The sequence below is a fragment of the Setaria italica genome, chromosome IX, assembly GCF_000263155.2.
Source record: "Setaria italica strain Yugu1 chromosome IX, Setaria_italica_v2.0, whole genome shotgun sequence".
NCBI classification, from domain to species: Eukaryota; Viridiplantae; Streptophyta; class Magnoliopsida; order Poales; family Poaceae; genus Setaria; species Setaria italica.
In genome coordinates this window covers 3758155-3777851 of record NC_028458.1, presented here as the reverse complement: position 1 = coordinate 3777851, position 19697 = coordinate 3758155, and the positions used below count along the sequence as shown (strand labels likewise).

The window sequence follows — 19697 nt, the reverse complement described above, 5'->3', positions numbered from 1 at the left end:
TATCGGTTGTCGTAATCCTATTGAACCCGAACATGTCCCCACCCACTCTAAAGTCCAAATAAAAATTCATAGCAATTCCTAGTTGTCTTAAAGTTTTTACCTTTACAAGAGCACCGATCACACCCAAGCTGGTAAGCCTCAAGTATTCATATTGTCTTGTTCTGTAGGTAGTGTTCAAGAAAGGATAAAGGTACACTGGAATCTCCGCTGCAAGATGAAACTGTTACTGAGAACAACAGAAGCCAGAAATTTTTTAACAACAGGGACAGGTTCTTTGAAGATACAAAATCATTAGGATATTTATGATTTGACATAAACATTAAACATGGTAGCAGTCCTTACCAGTTATGAATGGTATCCTAGTGTCAGGGTGTGACGCAACACACTGCAATGAACCAAGTAACAGAAAAAGGAAGTTCAGGTAACAGAGTGGTGTACAAAACCAACTTGAGGAGCATGAACTGTAAAACAACTCCGTTGCACTATTCTATGAAATTGGCAGATTTTTCAAATTATCATGGTTATGGCAATGTATCCCCAATATGCTGATTATTATCAATTTGAACCGGTATATAACACTTTAAATCATCCCCCAGTGCCATGAGTAGTTTCTTGCTTTCTCATGTAAAAGCATACCTGAAGAAGTGCCAATGCATTGCAGACACGGTTTGATTGGGCCTGCGATAATGTTGCAGGTGAAAGCGATGGGTAAATTGCCACAATTTCCTGCATATGTTTCAATTAGCCATATAAACTGAATCAGAAAGATCCATGAAAGACTCAATTGATTTCTTACGAAAATGATACGATATCCATGCACAACATTTACTAATGTGAACAGCATGTTATGCACTGTAGAGGTTCATAGGTACTATGCTGCCACAAGTTTCCATGGGCTAATTTAACCCACCTGGAGTAGTGCAGCCATCGTGCCAAAAGAATGCCATAGAAGTGGAGCAATATCTTGTTGAAATTTTTCTCGATTCTGAAAGAAATAACAAGGATCATCATTCTGAATGAAAACTAGCCCCAACTTCCAAGATCTATGTTAGGGATGCATGCTCAAATGTTCGAAAAATGTTTAATTAAACTTGCCAATGAGGTATCACAACGTTTTGATGGAACAAATAATCATCTACCAAAAAGGAAAGCTTCAGGATTTATTCACCCTAGAGCATTAAATTAGTAGCATCACAAAAATTAGATCACAACAAGCCTCGCTATACATGAACTGAACACAAAGACAGCACGTCATTGAACTGTTGTATTAGACCATCTTGAATTTTATATGAAAGGATGCTAAACAGCGAAAAAGCACTATGATGAAAATAGGGAAGCTTTGATCTATGTTAAAAAAAATGATCTATGAACTGGTGCGGCGTCTACCGAGATCGAGTAACACGGAGCTAGCCAAAAAGTAATATATTACCCTAGACCGGCAATCTATCAACAGAACCGCATGCAACTTACAGCAGATCATCGTGCCCCAGGCAGGTTTTACTCTAGGCACGGCGTTACACCACCATACCGCACCGGCGATCAGAGAGAGAAAGAAAAATGCGCGGAAATTTTATTTAGCCCCCGCAGCGCGCCGGCGGAGAGAGGGCGAGGAGCCATTCACCTTGGAGAGCAGGTAGAGGGTTTCCTCGCGGAGCTCCGAGTTGCAGAGGTCGAGCACGAGCTGCTCCTCGGTCGGTATTTTCTCGTCCTTGGCCGCCGGCGCGGGCGCCGAGGGCGGCCCGGAGTGGGGTGGCGGCGGATTCGCCATTGCGAGGGATGCGGCGGCGTGAATCGTGGAGGGATTGGTTGCTGGATTTGCCGGAGAGATTATCGAGGGCGCCGTACGCGACTGCGGCTGCGCTGCGCGCGGGGGGTGGTTGGGGGTAGCGGAACCGAAACGGAAGCTCTGGACCCGTCGTTTTCGGCCCACGGCAGCAGCAGCAGTGGCGGCGACGCGGCCCGTCTGGATCACCGAACAAAAGCCTCTGTGGCCCACCCTTCAGCATCCTTGCAGGCCTTTAACCGGTGTACGTGTTCAGAGTAGTAGTCTGCAGTATCAGTGAGATTTTCTAGTGCTGGCTTGTTTCTTGATTGGATGGATAGAAATGGAATCTCTTGATTGCTATATTCTTGATAATGTATCTGCTACCAATTCAGATGTTTTTTTTTGAAATAGAATTCAGATGTTATTCGTTACAGGCAAATGGAGGAAGAAAACTTGGAATGAGGATGCTGTGGCTTGTACATTTGCAACTACCTTTGGGCTTTATGTGGTCATTTGGGTCATTATCTGATCCTTTGCTGATTTCTGTAAAATTCCCTGTGCATATTTTTTTCCATGCGCTGAGAAATTCTTTTCCGCTCCTGAGGCACCCGCCCCTGTTCTTGGAGAGCCCATGGACTTGCGATGAAGAAGTCCGGTGCACATGATGAGCTTGTCAAGGGGCTCCGTGAGGCCAGTCCAAGGCAATAGAGAAGCATGTCTTAGGGAAAATCCCTGTGCGCTATATTTGGCACAGCTTTGCAGAATCAACTCTGAGGGTAGGTCAAGGAAGGTCGTGGGCTGTTCCTGTGTCGTTGTGAAGGTAAAGAACCGACTCCCAAAGTTCCATTCTGGTGAAAGAATCTGATGTTATCCCAGTTGTGTTTCAGCGACCCCCTAACATTCGGCTGTGTTTGCCTCTAAATCAGGACTGCGACGAACAATCAGATGGCCTTAACATATTGCAGGATATGTCGAAGTCATACTAGAAAGAGTTTTTCAGTATCTGGATGGAGCTGAGATGCTATTGGCTGTCACTTAAATTTGTGTTGAAGTTCAGGAACTTGATAGGTTAGCAAAAATTTTCGTATGTGAGATTGTCTTTTAAGACTTTTGTTTACGGTGCTCGGACATAAAATTTTCGTTCAATTTCTTCGACAGCTGCAACTTTGAGCAAACACCTGAGCATAAGCAACTGATGCAGCATCCCTCAGCGAGTTGCCCCTGAAATGCAACATCCGAGAAGAATGCGAAGGGCGCGGGGGTGGCGAGAAGACGAAGAGGGAGCCATGACGAAGCACTCCAGCTCGGCGCACTTGAAGGGCTGAAGGCGATGCCGAGGCGGCCGAAGAGGACGGAAACCTGCAAGGCGACAAGCCGGGCGTGCAGGCTGCAGAGGTGCTGCCCCGCCGCGCGCTTGGCGGCTTCAGCTCACGAGCAGCAAGCTTCAGCACAGCAGCCTAGCCAACGAAATAACCAATCCCGTTGCAGCTTGCAGCTTGCAGCATCCCCAGGAGTCAGGGCCATGGGCGGCTGCGGCGAGCGAGGGGATCCAGAGGCACCATCAGGGATCTCAGATTCTCCGGTGGATTGCGCTGGCACACACGCGTCGTCGCAAGCGGAGATCACCAGCGGTATCGCCACGTCGCCGGCCGCCATGACGGCGGCGCCGAATGTTTGCAAATAACCCTGGTTTAGATCGCGATTAATAATCGCGATCCGATTATTTACATATTGCCCCCCTAGATTTTCCAAATAGACCCCTAATTTGGATCGCGATCCGAATATTTGCATATGGACCCCTGGGCCAGGTCCGGCGGCCGCCGTCCTCCCCTGCTGCCGTTCCTGCCGGAAGCGCAAAGCTCCACCCACCGGCTATCCCTGATTCCTGCGATTTGCAAGGAGCGGAGAGGAGGTCGACGAGGAAATCCTGCCACAGCGCGGTCTCGAGCTCCACGCGACCGCGAATGGCGGCTTGGTTCGTAGAGAGGCACGGACACCCCTTCGTCTTCTCCCGGAGCGCGGTGCGCCTGCCGCAACCAACTGCGGCGGTGGATGCTGGCTCCGCCATAAGAGACCATGACTTCATCGAACGCTATCGCTGCAAACACAGCTGCTGGCCTCTGGTATTCTTCCTCGCGTATGAAATTCAGTAGCAACGTGTGTTGCCGCAGACACACGCAGAGCTTGACGCCAGCCATTGCTTGAGCTCAGTCAGAGCTCTGCCGTCGCCGTGCTAATTCCCAAGCCAGCGCAAGAGCAGAGCAACACGTGCTCCAACCGAAACAAGAGGCTCCGCGCAGGCAAAGTCACAGCAATCCAAGATGACCAAAAATTATCTCAACCTCTCAAGTAATAGTGTGCAAGCATCTGACTGTGGTTGCTTTGGCAACCCCTAACACTTGGCTGTGTATCTGTGTTTTCCTCTAAACCAATTTAGGATAATGGTGAAGAATAAGAGGACCTTCACATAGTGCAGGAGCATGTCAAGTCGTCACTAGATTAGAGGCAGTGTTTCAGCATTTGGAGCGTTCAAGATGCTGTTGGTCGCTTAAATTTGTGTTAAGTTCAGAATTTGTTAGGTTATCACACTCGTGAGTTTTCTCTATGGTGCTGCGGCATCATGAATGAATCAAAGATGAAGATTTATACAATTGGTGTTCTCTGTTATATATGAATAGTTGTACTGTGTCATTCATTTGCTATTCATTCGTATACATGTCCTTTATATAAATAGTTTGATGCTAGCTGACGGCTCGCGAAATATTTGAAACCGGCATGATCATTCCTGAAATGTCACTCAGAAAATGAAACTGGGTCAATTGCTCTGCACGGTAACTATCATTCTAAGCTTCCTAAGGCAGATCATCTTAGGTGACTAGGTGAGCACACATGAAGCAGCATGTCTAGAAAATCTTCCAATCAACCGGTGGATATATTTCCTCATCATCGATGGATGTCGTCACATACATGAAACTGAATTCAAACTTGCAAATTGTTTACTCAACTACCCATCACAGACAACTCCAGAGCAGGATTTTTATAAGTAGTAAAAGTTCTTCAATTTAGTTACAACTTGCAAACATCAAAACCAGGATAGCTTTTTTTGGAGCCCAGCTCAGAGCAGACCATCTGACTCACCGACTGGATTAGTCCATCGAACATAGGTGCCCGTAAGTTCTCTTCACCAATCTATACACAGATTCCTTGAGGCGAATACGTCTTTCGGCATAGCGGATTACTGGTGCTGATGACCTAATGACGTTCTGCATTTGAGCCTTTGCCAACTCCTCTGCAAGTGACAAGGAAACTTGGTCAACTCTGCCACAGGCCAACACTCTGAGAAACCTCTGCATGTTCTCCCTCACATATTTTTTAAAAAATGGAATGGTTTCCAGCCTCTGCGACCGCACGCAGCCAATGTTCTTCCTCACATATGAAACTTATTCTCTCCATTCCAAATTACTATTCGTTTTGTTTTTCTAGATACATTGGTATTGGTTTTGCTATGCACCTAGAAATTTATTATGTTTAGATACATAGCAAAAGTTGTGTACTTAAAAAAGCCAAAGCGAATAGTAATTTGGAACGGAGAGAGTAGTAGCAACGTGTTGCCGCAAACACACGCAGACAAGATGATGCTTTGACACGCAGCCACGGCCAGAGCAAGAGCAGAGCAGAGCTCCGCACATGCAAAGTTGCAGCGATCCAAGACTTGCCAAAGAAAAGAACAGCAATACAAGATGACCCAAAATAATCTCAAGTAATAATGTGAGAAACTGTGGTTGCTTTGCCAACCACTAGTATCTGGCTGTGTTTTCCTCTAAACCAGTTTAGGATTATGGTGAAGAAACAGTCAGAGTGCAGGAACATGTCCAATCGTCGCTAGAGGCAGTTCTTCAGCATCTGGAGCCATCCAAGATGCTGTTGGTTATCACTCCTGAGCTTTCTTTATAGTGCTGCGGGATGTCATGGATGAATCAAAGATGAAGATTTATACAATTTGTGTTCTCAGTTTTTTTTTGAAAAACGTTCTCAGTTATATCTGAATAGTTGTCCTATGTGACTATGTCATTCATTTGTAACTCACTCACATACAAGTTCTTTATGTAATATAGTTCAATGCTAGCTGACGTATTGCAAATTCGACTTGAAATCAGCATGATGCTGTGAAATATTGAGACTAAGTTCGTCCAACTCCAGAAATGTCACTCAGAAAATGAAGTTGGTCCAATTGCTTTGCAGATCATCTTAGGTGAGCACACATGAACATGAAGCAGCATATCTAAATTTTTTTCCCAATCGGCCGGCAGATATATTTCCTCATCATCGATGGATGTCATCACACGTCACGTACAAGAGTTCAAACTTGCAAATCGTTTACTCATCTACCCATCACAAACAACTCCAGAGCGGGATTCCTAGTAATAGACCGAAGCTTGTTGATTTGGTTACAAACATCGAAACCAGGATTAAGTTTTTGGAGCCCAGCTCACAGCAGACCATCTGACTGGATTAGTACATCGAGCACAGGTATCTGTAAGTTCTCTTCACCAATCTATGCCCAAATTCCTTGAGGTGAATAGATCTTCGACGTAGCTGATTACTGGTGCTGATGACCTGACGAAGTTCTGCATTTGAGCCTTTGCGGAATCCTCTGCAAGCGAAAAGGAAATACGGTCAACATCACCACAGGTCAAAATTAAGCTATATGACTGAGAAACCTAAGATATCTTAGTATGCTTTGGATAAATCTGTTATATGCCCTCCTTTTTGTGATTCATGCACGTCAGACAATATACGGCATGAATATTACTTAGCTCTCTCACAAACAAACAACTGCGTTCGTGCTTTGTTAAGGACCCTGAACACTAACAGTTTGATGTGTTCATTTTAGCATTAAAAAACAGTTGCTTGCTAATTTGCTATGGGCTGAAGCTTAGACAAACTAGAGATTTAAAGCTCAGAACAAGAGAAAACATATCATATCATGGTCACTCACCATCTTCGTTCAATTTCTTCAACAGCTGGGACTTTGAGGGAAGCGCATACATTCCAGCAGCAACTGCTTTCCTTATGGCCCATCCATGGTGAGGAGCAAACACCTGAGCATAAGCTACTGATGCTGCATCCCTGAGCGAGTTGCCCCTGGAATAATAATACCAAGTTGCTAAATGCGCATGCAAGAAAAACAAACATGACAGTTCACTAGACAAAGTTCTATGTAGCTCAGTGAAACAATGTTGCTCTTGTGCAACTGGTACTTACTCTGTAACCAGCATTTGCTCAAACAGAACCTTAACCATATCAATACCACGCTTTACTCTAAGCAGATTCCTTGTATGGCTCCCTGGTACCCTGACAGTGTCCTGCTGAATGTCTAACTCAACCATCAAGGGCAATGTAGAAATTGACTTGGATGCCTCCAGCAAATCATCAACCTGTAAACAGTTCATATGAAGGGATCAGAGAAGAACACCGAACAAAAGCTCAGAAACATCAGATAGCTAACCAGGCAACAATGGGCAAAAATTCAGAAACAAAAGGCAGCAGATCAATTATCAACTACCCAACCCAAGTAAACTAGTTGCGCAGAACATCAGCTAGGGTAGTGGACGATGCACATATAAGTGCCATATTCTGGATGACAAATTATCCAAGTGTATAGTCATAGCTGAAGAGATCTGCCAAATAACAGAGTTAAAACAAGTGCAGCAGATCAGATTTTAGCACTATCCACCATAAGAAACACTAGCCTCTGCATTAGATAATGCGATTCAGATGCAAAAAGTGAAGTTTAGTTGAACAGTTCAATATTGCATCCTAATTTCCAAGTCCTAGACAGCACTAATTTCAAGGTATCCCCTCAATTGCCGCATTTGGGGACAAGTAAGCAGAAGATCACACAGTTCAACAATCCAAAAGGGGGGCAACTGAAATAATGTGCACCTGTCCTGCACTTTCAAGCAGAAAAGAGGGGCACCTAGCCAGGAACTGAAGTAACTCATCACAATTACCAAGAGCCCAAAGTAAAATAGTTGCACACTAAGATTGCTATTGCAGGAATTATCCAAGTGCCTAGTCATAACGGGAGATATCTGCTAAATAATGATAGCAGCCCAATTGGAGCAGATATAATTCTAGCACCCCTAGTATCCACCGCAACCAGGTAAACTAGTTGCGCACTATATCAATTGGGGTAGTGAATTATCCACATATAAGTGCCAAATTCTGAACGATAAATTATTCAAGTGTGTAGTCTTAACTGAAGAGATCTACCAAATAACACCAAGAGTTTAAAATAAGTGCAGCAATCAGATTTTAGCACCTATCCACCATAAGAAACACTAGCCTCTGCATTTGATAATCTGATTCAGATGCAAAAAGTCTAGTTCGGTTGAACTGTTAAATACTGCATCCTGATTTCCAAGTCCTAGCCAAACACTAATTTCAAGTCATCACCTCAACGCCACATTCGAGGCCAAGTAAGGAGAAGATCAAATAGTTCAACAATACAAAACGGGGGCAATTGAAATGACACACAGCTCTCCTACGTGCTCAAGAGAAGAGGGGGGCAAGTAGCCTGAATCTTAAGTAACTTGTCACGATTACCAAGAGCCCAGAGTGAATTAGCTGTACACTAACTTTGCTATGGCAATGAATTATTCAAGTGCCTGGTCACAACGGGAGAGATCTGCTATATGATACCAGTAGCCCAAGTGCAGCAGATAGGTTTCTAGCACCCCAAGTATCCATAAACAAACAGGCACAGACCAGTGAACAGGGTCTCATAATTGGATGGTCTGATTCTGATGCATCTACTTGATCTGTGAGGCCATTTCGTCATAATATATCCCAGCATTAGACAATTTCTGAGTTCGAATCAATCACCTCACTCACTACATACAAGTAAGTGTAAGCAGCAGATCAACCTAAACCTTCGATCAAAAACCAAGCCAAACAGCTTAATCAGGACAGCGATGCGAGCAGAAAGCAGAATCAGCTAGTGCAGTCGTACAGAGCAGACACAAAGGGAGGGAAGGGGAGTAGGATGTGCCTTGGCGACGTAGTCCCTCTCGGCGAACTTGAAGGCGATGCCGAGGCAGCCGAAGAGGACGGAGACGTTGGAGCAGGCGCGCGCAAACGCCCCGGCGTCCATGGCCCCCGCGGGCTGCTGCTTCGCGACGGCGGCGAGCTCCTCGAACGACGCCGCGATCCGCCGCAGCGGCTTGTCCGCCTCGCTCGACCCCATCGCCGCGCCTGCCGCTCTCGCTCGCCGACTTCGGGTGCTGGCAAGCTTGGTGGGGAAGGAGACGAGTCTTTTTTTCCTCCTCTTTTTCTGGTTTCTTTTCGAGAGAATTTCTCTGCGCTACCTTTCGGCGTTGCTACGCGTCCTTTGAGGTGGCACCAGCAGCTGGCTGGCGACGACGCCGAGGTTGCTCGATGCCGTGTTGGGCTGCGATGGGCCGGAATTTGGGACGCAGCTCGGCCCATGACAACAGGACAGCGGACTGTACTGGTTCGAATTACTTTTGCAGCATTTGCTTGGAAAAAAAATCATTGATTCGGAAAATTATGTCCTGCGCGAGTTTTAAAAACTTGAACACTGATCAGAACTCAAAACTCAAACACTTGAATGTTTAATTTATCAAAATTTTATTGACATTCGCTTATTATTTGAGTGGATGACAGCGTTCATGTGAATGATTTGATTTTGCTTCGCATGCACTTCCATTGGGTTCCCCGCGGAATCGTTCTGTTCTCTTTGGTCAGTAGATAAGCAATGCGAAAAATCGCTTAAATCATAATTGTAAAAACTGGCACCAACGGAGACTTGATCCATTATGTAAAGAGTCAGATTTACAAGTGTCAATCAGCAAAGGCCCACGATTAGAGCGAGTCCTAAGACTGGGGCGACAATGTCATATCATCATCCTCCAAGATCAAAGCACGGATGAGCGCACAAGATACTAGCTAAAAAAAGAACCGAGGCGAACGAGCAGAACAAAGCAAGAACAAGAAAACATGGAGTCAGAATTGATAACAAGTCAATCAGCACAGGTCCGGAGGCCGGATCCTAAGACTGGGGCGACAAAAACCATATCATCATCCTCCCACACATCCGTCGAGATCGGCAATTAAATAAAATCAAAAAAGAAAGGAAAACAAGATGCGAAAGCGAGAAAGATCGAGCGCAGACAAAAGAAGAGCGGCAAAACAAGGATGAGAAAACATGCGAGCCGAGTACGATAGGCGGGAGAGGAAGAAATCGTCGGCTCGCCGCACAGCTCCGGCGAGGGCGCGAGACGTCGGCCGTCGGTAGGCTAGCGGAGAGGCGGCGCTGCTGCGTATTTATCGCGGGCAGCTGGAGAGTTAGGGTTTCTGTTGGGCCTCCAGATGGTTATGGGAGCAATGGACCATTAGGATTGTTCTGGGCCGTATAGTTGGGCCAACATTGAAATCTTGGCAATTTCTGAATTATTTCATGTCTTCTTCCTCTCTGAAAACACTTTTTTTTCCTTAAAAAGCACGGCTACAGAAGCTAACATACTTACTCATACGAATGAACCCAACCTATCCTAGTGAATTCCTCCGAGGTATTAGATTGATAGATATTGGAATTGACAAAATCATCCCAGCGACGATCACGTCGTCCATTAGTAAAAAATGCAAGCATCAGTCAAAAAGCTCGAACACAAGTATATAATACTACTACAAAACCTAACAAAAAAAAATCTGGTGAAACTCGGATGCCTTCTGCTGTTTTCCCTTTAAAACTATGGTGAGTTATTAAGATTGCAGCAAGTATATGACTGCTCCTGAATTCAGAAATTCAGAACTTGAATACTTGATAGATATACTATATGTACATACGACACGACTTGCTGCTCAGTGCTTACAATTGCAGAAAGAAATGCCATCTCCCTCATCTCATAGCTACCGGTCGCGACCACCAATTAATGTCAACGCATATGTACAGGCTAGTTACTTGGATCAAATGGCTACTTGGCTACCGCCATGGCCAGGACACTCGCCATGGAAACGGCGGTCGAATTCCCTTGGATCATGCGCATACAAAAGCGTGCGGCATGGCGCGCGCTCAGTCCGTCGCCTCTGTCTGCTCCTGCAGCCTCTTCTCCTTCTCGATCATCTCCGCGAACTCCTCGTCGGTGGCCTTGAGCATGTCCGGCAGCGGCAGCGCGACGCCGGCCTCCTCCGCGGCGCGGTGGCGCGGCATGATACGCTTCTCGAGGCTGAAGGCGAAGTACTGCGGGAACGCCTTGACGTCCTCGACGCCACCGCCCATGGCGTCCACCAGGTACTCGAACTTGGGCTTGTAGTTGCGCTCGATGCTGAAGGTGAAGAGCGCCGGGCACCGCAGCACCATGGCGATGGCGTCGTCCCGGGACATGCCGAGCCCAGCGAGGAACTCCAGCTTGGGCGCCAGGGTCCGCTCCACGCTGGAGACGAGGAGGATCGGGTCCTGCAGCGCCAGCGCGCGGCCGTCCCGGAAGCCCAGGCGGCGGAGGTAGATGAGGGCCGGGCGGAGCTGGTCGCGGACGCTGCAGGCGAGCACGCGCGGGCACTTGATCACGACGCGGCGGTGCGCGGCCTCCGGCACGCCGAGGTCGTCGGAGAGGAAGGCAAAGATGGGGCGGAGGTGGGCACGGACGCTGGCGGTGAGCACGGACGGGCACATGCCGAAGACGCGGCCGAGGTCCTTGAACTGGAGCCCCCGGGACTGGAGGAACGACACCACCGCGTGGATGGACTCCGGCGCCGCGTCGCGGAGCGCCGGGTTCAGCTCCAGCGCGCGCCCGTAGTCAACGCCCATCAGCTCAAGGCTCAGGATCTTGTCCTTCACCTGCGACGGCAGCTCCGGCAGGTGCAGCAACAGCGCCGCGGTCGCCGTGGGCACGGTCGTCGTCACCGCCGCCGCGGCGCTGCGCGTCGGCACGGTTGTCGCCACGGAGGCCGCGGCGGTGGAGTGGGGCTTGGAGGACGCGACGGACTGATGCGGCTTGGCGACGGGGAGGGAGGTGGAGGCGTAGAAGCTGCAGAGCGGCATTGCTGGGGTGTGATTCCGCTCCCCCGTCTGATGGATTTGGAGAAGCTCCGACTCCGAAGTAGGGGAACCGGGGAAGACGAGGATGCAGGCGGGAGTGAAGTGGCATCTCATCCGCTTCTTTATCTGGTCGTTGCTGGTGACCTGGCACTCTGGGCGGTGCTCATTGGCTGCTGGGATTTGACGAGGGTGACACCCCTCAGATAGCACACCGCACAAACGAACAGGATCAGGCACAAAGAAACAGAAAAGATATGAGAACAAATAACCGAACATAAATATAACATCAGGGAAGGAGAAATACGGGTATGCCATCAGAACAGTGAAAAGGTATGAATGTAAAGTTCAAGTTCGCCATAAAATATATAGACTGCGTGAGCAAATTCCTGTCATATGAATACTGTGTTGAATCAGCTATTTCGGAATAAATTACATATATTGATGCGACGGCCCAATGGGTGACAACAACCTAAAGAGACTATCTTAGATGGACTATATTATTTGGTTTCTCCTGTTACACCAATCTGGAACTTCTGGAATGTTATTTGTGTCTACGAAACACTTGGGCTAGAGGAGTTCCGATCAGCATTTTCCATAGCTTCTGCTCACAGAAGGCCTTCTCCCTAGCTTGCGGTTATGAGTTATCTGGTCATCCTGCAACACACCAAGTAGACTTCCATAAGATAGTAAGACTTCAGAGGGTGCATTGCTTACAGCCATCCAAATATCACAATACAAACAGCAGATTCTTGATCGAGCTTTCTATATATCACACAGAAACATGAAAAGATTGATCTAAGTTCTAAGTGAGGATAAGTTATTGCTACCGATTTTCAGACACAATTCAAATACAATAAAAATTAGATGAACCAGCTTTACCATATATAGTGAAGCTGCTGAGTCAGATTGCATTATTTGATTTTGAGCTTGACCAAGTGAATGGAACGTGTCAAGTGCATCTATTGTTAACTGCCAACCGGAGAGTGCTGAACTACTTGAGCTGGAGCCAATGTTGTTACAGCAAGCCGCTGCAACAATTCCGTTCACCCAAGGACAGTAACTATTGTGATGCTTAACAGGATCAAATTCCAGCAGACCCGATTCATAGTCATTTTCTCCATTAGTAGCTCCTGAGAAGAAAATAACAAAGTATTTATACGAACAGAAGACATAACTGAGCATAATCAGAAATTAAACAGAGGCATATTAACAACAAAAATAACAAACCAGTTTTGTCTCAAGCCAGCTCGGGTAGGCTACAGCTGAAACCAAACATGACCCACCAAGGAAAAAGGAAAAAAGAACTTGCATAAAAATGATGGTCTAACCATTAAAAAAATATGGTTAGGGTTGCTTATAGTATTGGATCATGTTCACTTCATTGGCAAAACACCTATACAAGGGATTTTACTCCATAAGTGCTGGAAAATGTAGCTATGATTGAAGAATGAGTTCCTTGTCACAGGCCAGTCATTTTATTATATTATGGTATATCACATTGGGAACTTCCAAAATCATAAAAGCATGCTCAGCGAGTATCCCTAGGAAATCAATATTAACAGGTAAACGCTAACATGGAACCATGGAAGGTAAAGATGCAAAGATACACTACAGGAATACTGTTAAGGTTATATCTAGCAAAAAGCTTGAATGCAAGTACCTAATCCATTCCCAGGATCATAATCTAGCCCCATTAATGCATCATCAGTGGTAAGTATTTTGCCAGCCTGTGTCACGTCATCTTTAGATGGATCAAAACCGGCACACATCCCTGCGTTGCAAGAAAGGGAAGGACGCATGTTGCTTTCAATACCGGTGGCATGACCCATCTTTTCTCCACTTTCAACGGAATCAGCTTTGGTACAGCCATATATTTTCGAACCACTGTCAGCTTGGCCCACTGACCGAGACACCATATCTTGACTGTCTCCATGAGGTTCTACTCGATTTACTTCTTCAGGTACAAATTCACCAGTCTGCCCCATTGTCTCAGTAAGTTCAGCAATAGGTTCAGCATCACCTACAACACTGTCAGCCCTATGCAGAGAAGCAGCATTTCCATGAATTTCAGCCTCATGGCTAGCTCCCATGCCAACACTTCCGCCGCTAATTCCTAAACTAAGTTGATCCCTTCCAAAAGCAGGTGCAGTTTCAGCATTAATCACTTCCTCCCCCTCATTTGTACTGCTCCCTCCTATTTCTCTTGCATCACTTCCAGCAGCAGCATGTGCATTAGCACTTTGCTGTGCCTGATTGCTATAGTTAAGATCCAAGGCATCATTCATCTCAATGTTCCTATGTGCACTAGAAGAAGGCATATCAATATCATTACCATCACCTGGATAATACTCAACACTCTCCATAGAATCTTCCTCAGAAGTACGAACAGTATCCATTGCAATAACAGAAGATGCCCTCGTAGAATCTCTAGCAGCCGGATGCTCAATAACTGCCAAGTCAATAGCTCTAGAGTGACTGAACATACCAGCACCCACATCAGGGTCAAAGGACAAGTTTCTACTGGGGCCAGCTTCAGAAGATGGACGGTAGGCATCAAACAGATCAAACCCACGGGACTTCTTACTTGGTACATCTGAATCTTGTGCGGCATCATCAACTTCCTCACCATCACGATCAATATAATTTCCTTCTATGCTGTCAGCATGATGTAGCCTGTCCTGTGGATTGTCAGCTGTGCTCCCACCTTCCTCAAGGTTACGCTTCCTTGAACTCGGACCACGGGACTCATATGAGGTCTCACAATCACCTACTTCACTGCCTGTAGGTTGTCCAATCATCAGATCCCTTCCCATTCCTCCATTATTGAACCGCTCGGATGCAGCAGGTGTGGCAGATCGTGGTGATGGTAATCCTCCAGTCATTGTTAGGTTTAGGTCTACTCCAACAATAGATAGTGATTTCCCCTCATTTGTTGCTGCTTCATCACGCCCTTCATCTTGACCTCTTTCCACCCCATCATTAACCCACTCATTGATCCCACTGGCAGCACTAATCCCACGTGTCAGTGTTAGCTTTCTGCCTGTTTCAGGCACATCAATGTTATTTGGACTGAGACGAGAAGGACGTAGCACAGGCCTGAAGTCCCACATTCTGGCTGTAGCTCCACACAGGCTGCAATCTAACAGAGGTGACCTCATGCTGCATCCAGAATCTCTAAGGGGGAGTTTGCCTTTCCCCTTATCTTTCTTTGCTGATGCAGAAAACGAATTTTTGTTATGTTCAACAAAATGGGGATAAAACGGTTCATCAGGTCCAACTGAGGGTGCATTTTTAGCTGAATGAGTGGAGTTTTCTTCACAGTCTTGAACATTTGGAAGCCACCTAGGCTCCCATCCACACAGGCCTATAAGCTTCTGCGCCTACAAATTCATTGATAAAAGCAACTAAATTAAAGAAAGAAACACATCCTGGAGGCAATGCAAAATAATAGCATGGTAGTGCCACAAATTCAAATACAGTCTGTGTACATGAAAAGAGGGAAACGCACTTGAGAGTAGCTACAAGAGGAATCTTGGTGGGTATCAACTCCTGCGGTACTCTCTGCTTTGCAACCCAGCACACCAGATAAAAAGGTAATTGACTGGGATAATAGACGGTCAATTTGTGTGCTCCTGGTCATCCTCATGTTCTCAATTGCAGATGATGCGATCACAGGAAGAGAGGTAAACTGTAAAAGCCCATCACAGCGATCTTTAAAACCTCCAATAAGAGCTGATTGTGTAAGGGGGAGCTGGACCAAGCTGTCAGCACAGCTATTGCCTCTCCAGGGACAACTATTCTGGTGTGCGGCATCAAGCTGCTCGGCAAAGGCTTCTCCAGCATTTGCAACTAATAGAACATACAAAGAAAAGTTTCACAGCTGAACAAAATTCAGTTTGCAAAGAGAGACGTACCGATCTATTTCCAGACTAGCACAACCGTAAGACAAAAGTAATAACAGTCAGACTAGTGAAAGTAGTTATGAAATTGCTGACAGTTTTTTAATTTGGGTGATGTCAGATGTTACTTAACCAATAATTCAAAATTGGATATCCACGTATTGTTATGTGAGAACCAAAATCTTTATGCATGGTTTCAACGACAAAGGTGCGCGTCGTTGCTACGATCAGAATCCTGATCATCTGATGTAAGATGATTTTGAAAATGGAGGGCCAGGATCATCTGAAAGTAATTAATGGATTTCTTTAGTTTTCCAACTTGGATCATCTTGTTTATAGATGCATGAGATGGCTGAAATCACTGTAATGTGCCTCAAATATAAACTCCACTCTTGCCCCAGATATTCACCTCTGTTCATAATTCTTTTGTGCAAGTGTTTTCCACATTAAATCTGTATATCTAATTCTCGATTACCTTTTCTCTAGCAATGTGCACGTACAACAGTGAGTACACATATGATCTGACACAAATTCTCAACTATTCTAGCTGTCAAACTGAACTCATCAACGTACATTACAGGGTGAAATATAAACATTGGCAAATTCACCGATAAAAAAGCTAGCTGTCATAAGTAAAACATTACATATTGAATGCACAATGTAATGGCAGATGGTTTGAAAAATAAATGCATAAGATTTTTTCTCGAATGCAAAAAAAACCATAAGATATTCAAATGAACATTTTTCCCCAGCCAAACCTGTAGATAACTTATTATCATAAGGGGAATTAAGTTCATGCTCTCAAAAAAATTTTGTCTCCTCCGTTACAGTTAGCAATAGAGCAAAGAAACATAAAACGGCTGCTCATAACGACCAGCTACTTTGCATGGTAGTAGATCCATCACAAAAGTGTACCAAGAAAGAACATACCTTCAACCGGGGACCAGGACATCAATGCATTGAATATAAGATGTGCGCCACATGACTCACATTCAATTTTGTCCAGGTCAAAGTTCACCCAACCTCTTTGAGCACAGGCCATTGAACTAGCCGCCTGGAAAAATTAATCTAGGTTGACATAACTAACTTTAAAAGTACAGAAGTTGAAGGGATCCCTATAAAGGTCAAGGTAGGATCCAGCAAATGCCTGGACAGACTAACACAGTACCAGACATCAATTTAGAGAAAAACAAGGTAAGTAGGTTACCGAGTTGGATAGTCTACTCTAACTAGGACAGTCACATCGCCCCACATACCAAAGCTTATCATGTGGACAAGCATATTCTATGGACCACCAAATTGTGTTAGCAATAGTAGTAATTATGCAATCTGATACTCAGCTGCTGAAAGTAACATTCAATTTCAAGCATAGCAAAGTATTTAAATGCCACTTGCAATGAGCAAAAGGGTGTAAAGTAACTTCATCTAAATTTCAATGTATCCAAGCAAAAACTTTATGTTATAGCCGATACCAATGAGGAGAGGACTATATGTGCATAATGATGCCTTTGGATTATGATTGTTACATTTTAGAGCTATGATATGATTTATTATTGTCGCCAGCAAATGATATATGCACAACCAACATTATCATGGCGTTATGGGTTAGTTACAATAGTAACTTGAGTGAAGGAGATGAATGAGACTATTAGTTATATACCACAGCACAAAGGAGCAATATATGGTACATGAGACACAACACAAGAGAAAACCTAAAGCATGTGAAATGACACAAGTACTGTAGACTGTAACAGCTCCAACAATGGAAGATACCTTTGGCTTGGAAGCCCAAGTTGAAGGCTTAAATGTTGCCAGTCGACGAAGTAAGTCTCCACGTTCCCATGGTCTACATGATGGTGCAGAATCCATAGCAGTTCCAGCAGCATCAAAACTGTGGGAAGGATGATAGGCATGTGCAGCAACTTGTGATGACGAGTCAACTCTGGAAGCTTGTCTGCCAATGTTAGTTTGCATAGCAGGCGATGAGGCACCAGCGGAACTGAAAAAGAAGGCCTCAGTTGTCAGTTCACACTTTAAAAACAATGGAAAAAAATCTATATTTTTCTGAGGGGGAAAAGGTTCGCATTGACATTAGCTTGTCATCCAAATGATACCATTTTGGGGGTTTCAGCACTCCAATATAGAAAATATAGCACTGTCTTATAAATCTAACATCACAAAAATGAACTGAGATTGAGCTATCTAGATATAAAGTTCAAAAAGAAGGCCAACTACTGATTTGTGCAAGCTGCAATACTTCTCAAATGCAATTCTGTAACCTAACTAATATACCTAATTAATATTCACTCAATAATATCATGCAGAAAAAGCAGGCCCATAAATTCAATAGAACAAATGCAGCACGGCCCTGCTCCTAACCATAATATTTAGTGGCGAACCCTACAACCTCAATGAGCCCAAATCACAGAGTTAAGTGATATCCAATGCCACCGTTCATAAATTTTTACCATACAGCATTACAGCTGCAAAAACCACTTTAGCAGCTCAAATACCGGTGTCTTGTAGCCAAAAGAAGTAAACAGCCCAACTACACTTAATTTTCACCAATCATACACCTAAAGCTGATGTAGGCCACCAAATACATCATGCTTTCACCCATAAAGGAGTGTCCTAGAGACTAATCAAAATTCCACAATCACATTTGAGCCATGGCCTCCGCAAACCCTATCACTAATCCTACCCCTAGGTCTTTGTGCTCTGTAAAATCCACCTTCCTTACGCAGAAAGGGCACCCTAACTTCCAATCCGAGCACCGTGGCCCCGATTGCCTAACGAAGCAGCAGCTCCAAAAGCTACTACAAATCTACAACCAAAAGCAGAGGTCCCGAGGAGCGACCGCCACCATACCTGGCCACCGGGGTGTGCGGCGGCGACGAGGAGCGGGCTACGGCCAGCGGCGGCTCGGCCGCCGCCCCAGACGAGCTCCTCACCTCCTCTCGCATCTCCTCCCCTCTCTCCAGTGGCGCCCGCGCCTCTGGCTCCTGGGCGAAACGAAATGGGGAAAGATTCTGGCGACCGCGACGCGCCGGGCGGCGAATTGATGCGGCCGTCACATCGAGGCCGCCGCCGCCGCATCGACCGTTAGTCCCACCTCACGCCGTCAATACGAGGCCCCGGGAATTCAGCCCATGAGGCCCACATGAATTATATGGGCCCACGGGCTCCTCTTCATCGAGCAGGAGGAGTGGACTATTCTGTCTGACAATCCCATCCCCTTCTCCACTCTTCTTCTTCTCTGGTCGGATCCCGCGGCGGGTCGGGCTGCGGAGCACGGGCTCCGGCGAGCTTCTGACGAGGGCTTGTGCGGCGAGCGAGCTCGCCGGGGAGGGGATGGACGAAGCTAGCACCTCCGCGTCCGGTGGCGCGACGAGGCGCGCCTTCCCGCCGGCGAGATCGGGAGGTGAGTCACGCTCTGACGACCAGGCTCGCTTCGATTCGGTCCCCACTAGGTTTCGACCCTCATGAGCGTTGTGGTCTGCGGGAGGTGATCTCAGATTCTATGGTTAGTAGCTCTGCGCGATCATGAATTCGCACAAAGCTGAATTGGAGCGTGAAATTGCAGCTGCTGCTGTTTATCTGGTTTTACGTGTTATGGTCTTACGGAGGTTCCTTGCTTCGTTCCTTTGGTGGGTCTGTTCTCTCTAGCAGTCTAGCATTACAATCCGTTTATCCGAACGGTGTTTGAGGTGTGGGCATGCTAATGCAAGGTTATGTTTATACATTTTGTGAGTATTTCTCAAATCATGAACTGTAGCCAGCAGCATGTATGGCAGAATGTTAACCAGCAGGGGTGTTTGGATAGCAGGTGCTAAATTTTAGCACCTGTCACATCGGATGTTTGGACACTAATTAGGAGTATTAAATATAGTCTAATTACAAAACTAATTGCACAACCCCTAGGCTAAATCGCGAGACGAATCTATTAAGCCTAGTTAATCCATCATTAGCG

The 19697-nt window shown here is 45.9% G+C and overlaps 5 protein-coding genes across 6 annotated transcripts in view; 1 reads left to right on the top strand and 4 right to left on the bottom strand.

Annotated features, from left to right (window-relative positions):
- The window catches only part of LOC101769992 (CCR4-NOT transcription complex subunit 9), a 10699-nt gene extending 8748 nt beyond the window's left edge, over positions 1-1951 (bottom strand). Inside the window, exons 1-5 of one of the 2 annotated variants that reach the window (XM_022829826.1) lie at positions 1622-1951; positions 911-985; positions 637-726; positions 343-385; positions 101-207 (exon numbers count right to left, since the gene is read on the bottom strand). In XM_022829826.1, coding sequence (XP_022685561.1) covers positions 101-207; positions 343-385; positions 637-726; positions 911-985; positions 1622-1768 — 462 coding nt within the window. In that variant the 5' untranslated portion in view covers positions 1769-1951. The remainder of the gene's footprint in view (positions 1-100; positions 208-342; positions 386-636; positions 727-910; positions 986-1621) is intronic. The other variant, XM_004981467.3, reaches the window with a different exon arrangement.
- A 4079-nt stretch (positions 1952-6030) lies between these two features.
- Positions 6031-9138, bottom strand: LOC101770401 (accelerated cell death 11). Its single transcript, XM_004981468.3, has 4 exons — positions 8820-9138; positions 7031-7203; positions 6765-6910; positions 6031-6419 (listed from the first exon to the last, which is right to left on the bottom strand). The coding sequence occupies exons 1-4, from the start codon at positions 9012-9014 to the stop codon at positions 6313-6315; spliced, it is 621 nt and encodes a 206-aa protein (XP_004981525.1). The 5' UTR covers positions 9015-9138; the 3' UTR covers positions 6031-6312.
- A 1414-nt stretch (positions 9139-10552) lies between these two features.
- On the bottom strand, positions 10553-11945 carry LOC101770814 (transcription termination factor MTEF1, chloroplastic). The gene has a single exon (XM_004981469.4). It carries the CDS (start codon positions 11940-11942, stop codon positions 10863-10865), a length of 1080 nt encoding a protein of 359 aa, XP_004981526.3. The 5' UTR covers positions 11943-11945; the 3' UTR covers positions 10553-10862.
- A 216-nt stretch (positions 11946-12161) lies between these two features.
- LOC101771200 lies at positions 12162-18831 on the bottom strand. The gene is made up of 7 exons (XM_004981470.3): positions 18596-18831; positions 17501-17726; positions 16658-16781; positions 15337-15677; positions 13489-15208; positions 12708-12958; positions 12162-12482 (listed from the first exon to the last, which is right to left on the bottom strand). The coding sequence occupies exons 1-7, from the start codon at positions 18688-18690 to the stop codon at positions 12411-12413; spliced, it is 2829 nt and encodes a 942-aa protein (XP_004981527.1). The 5' UTR covers positions 18691-18831; the 3' UTR covers positions 12162-12410.
- Positions 18832-18940: 109 nt separating this feature from the next.
- Positions 18941-19697, top strand: part of LOC101771600 (putative ALA-interacting subunit 2) — a 3753-nt gene continuing 2996 nt past the window's right edge. The window contains exon 1 of the mRNA XM_004981471.3: positions 18941-19148. Coding sequence (XP_004981528.1) covers positions 19079-19148 — 70 coding nt within the window. The 5' untranslated portion in view covers positions 18941-19078. The remainder of the gene's footprint in view (positions 19149-19697) is intronic.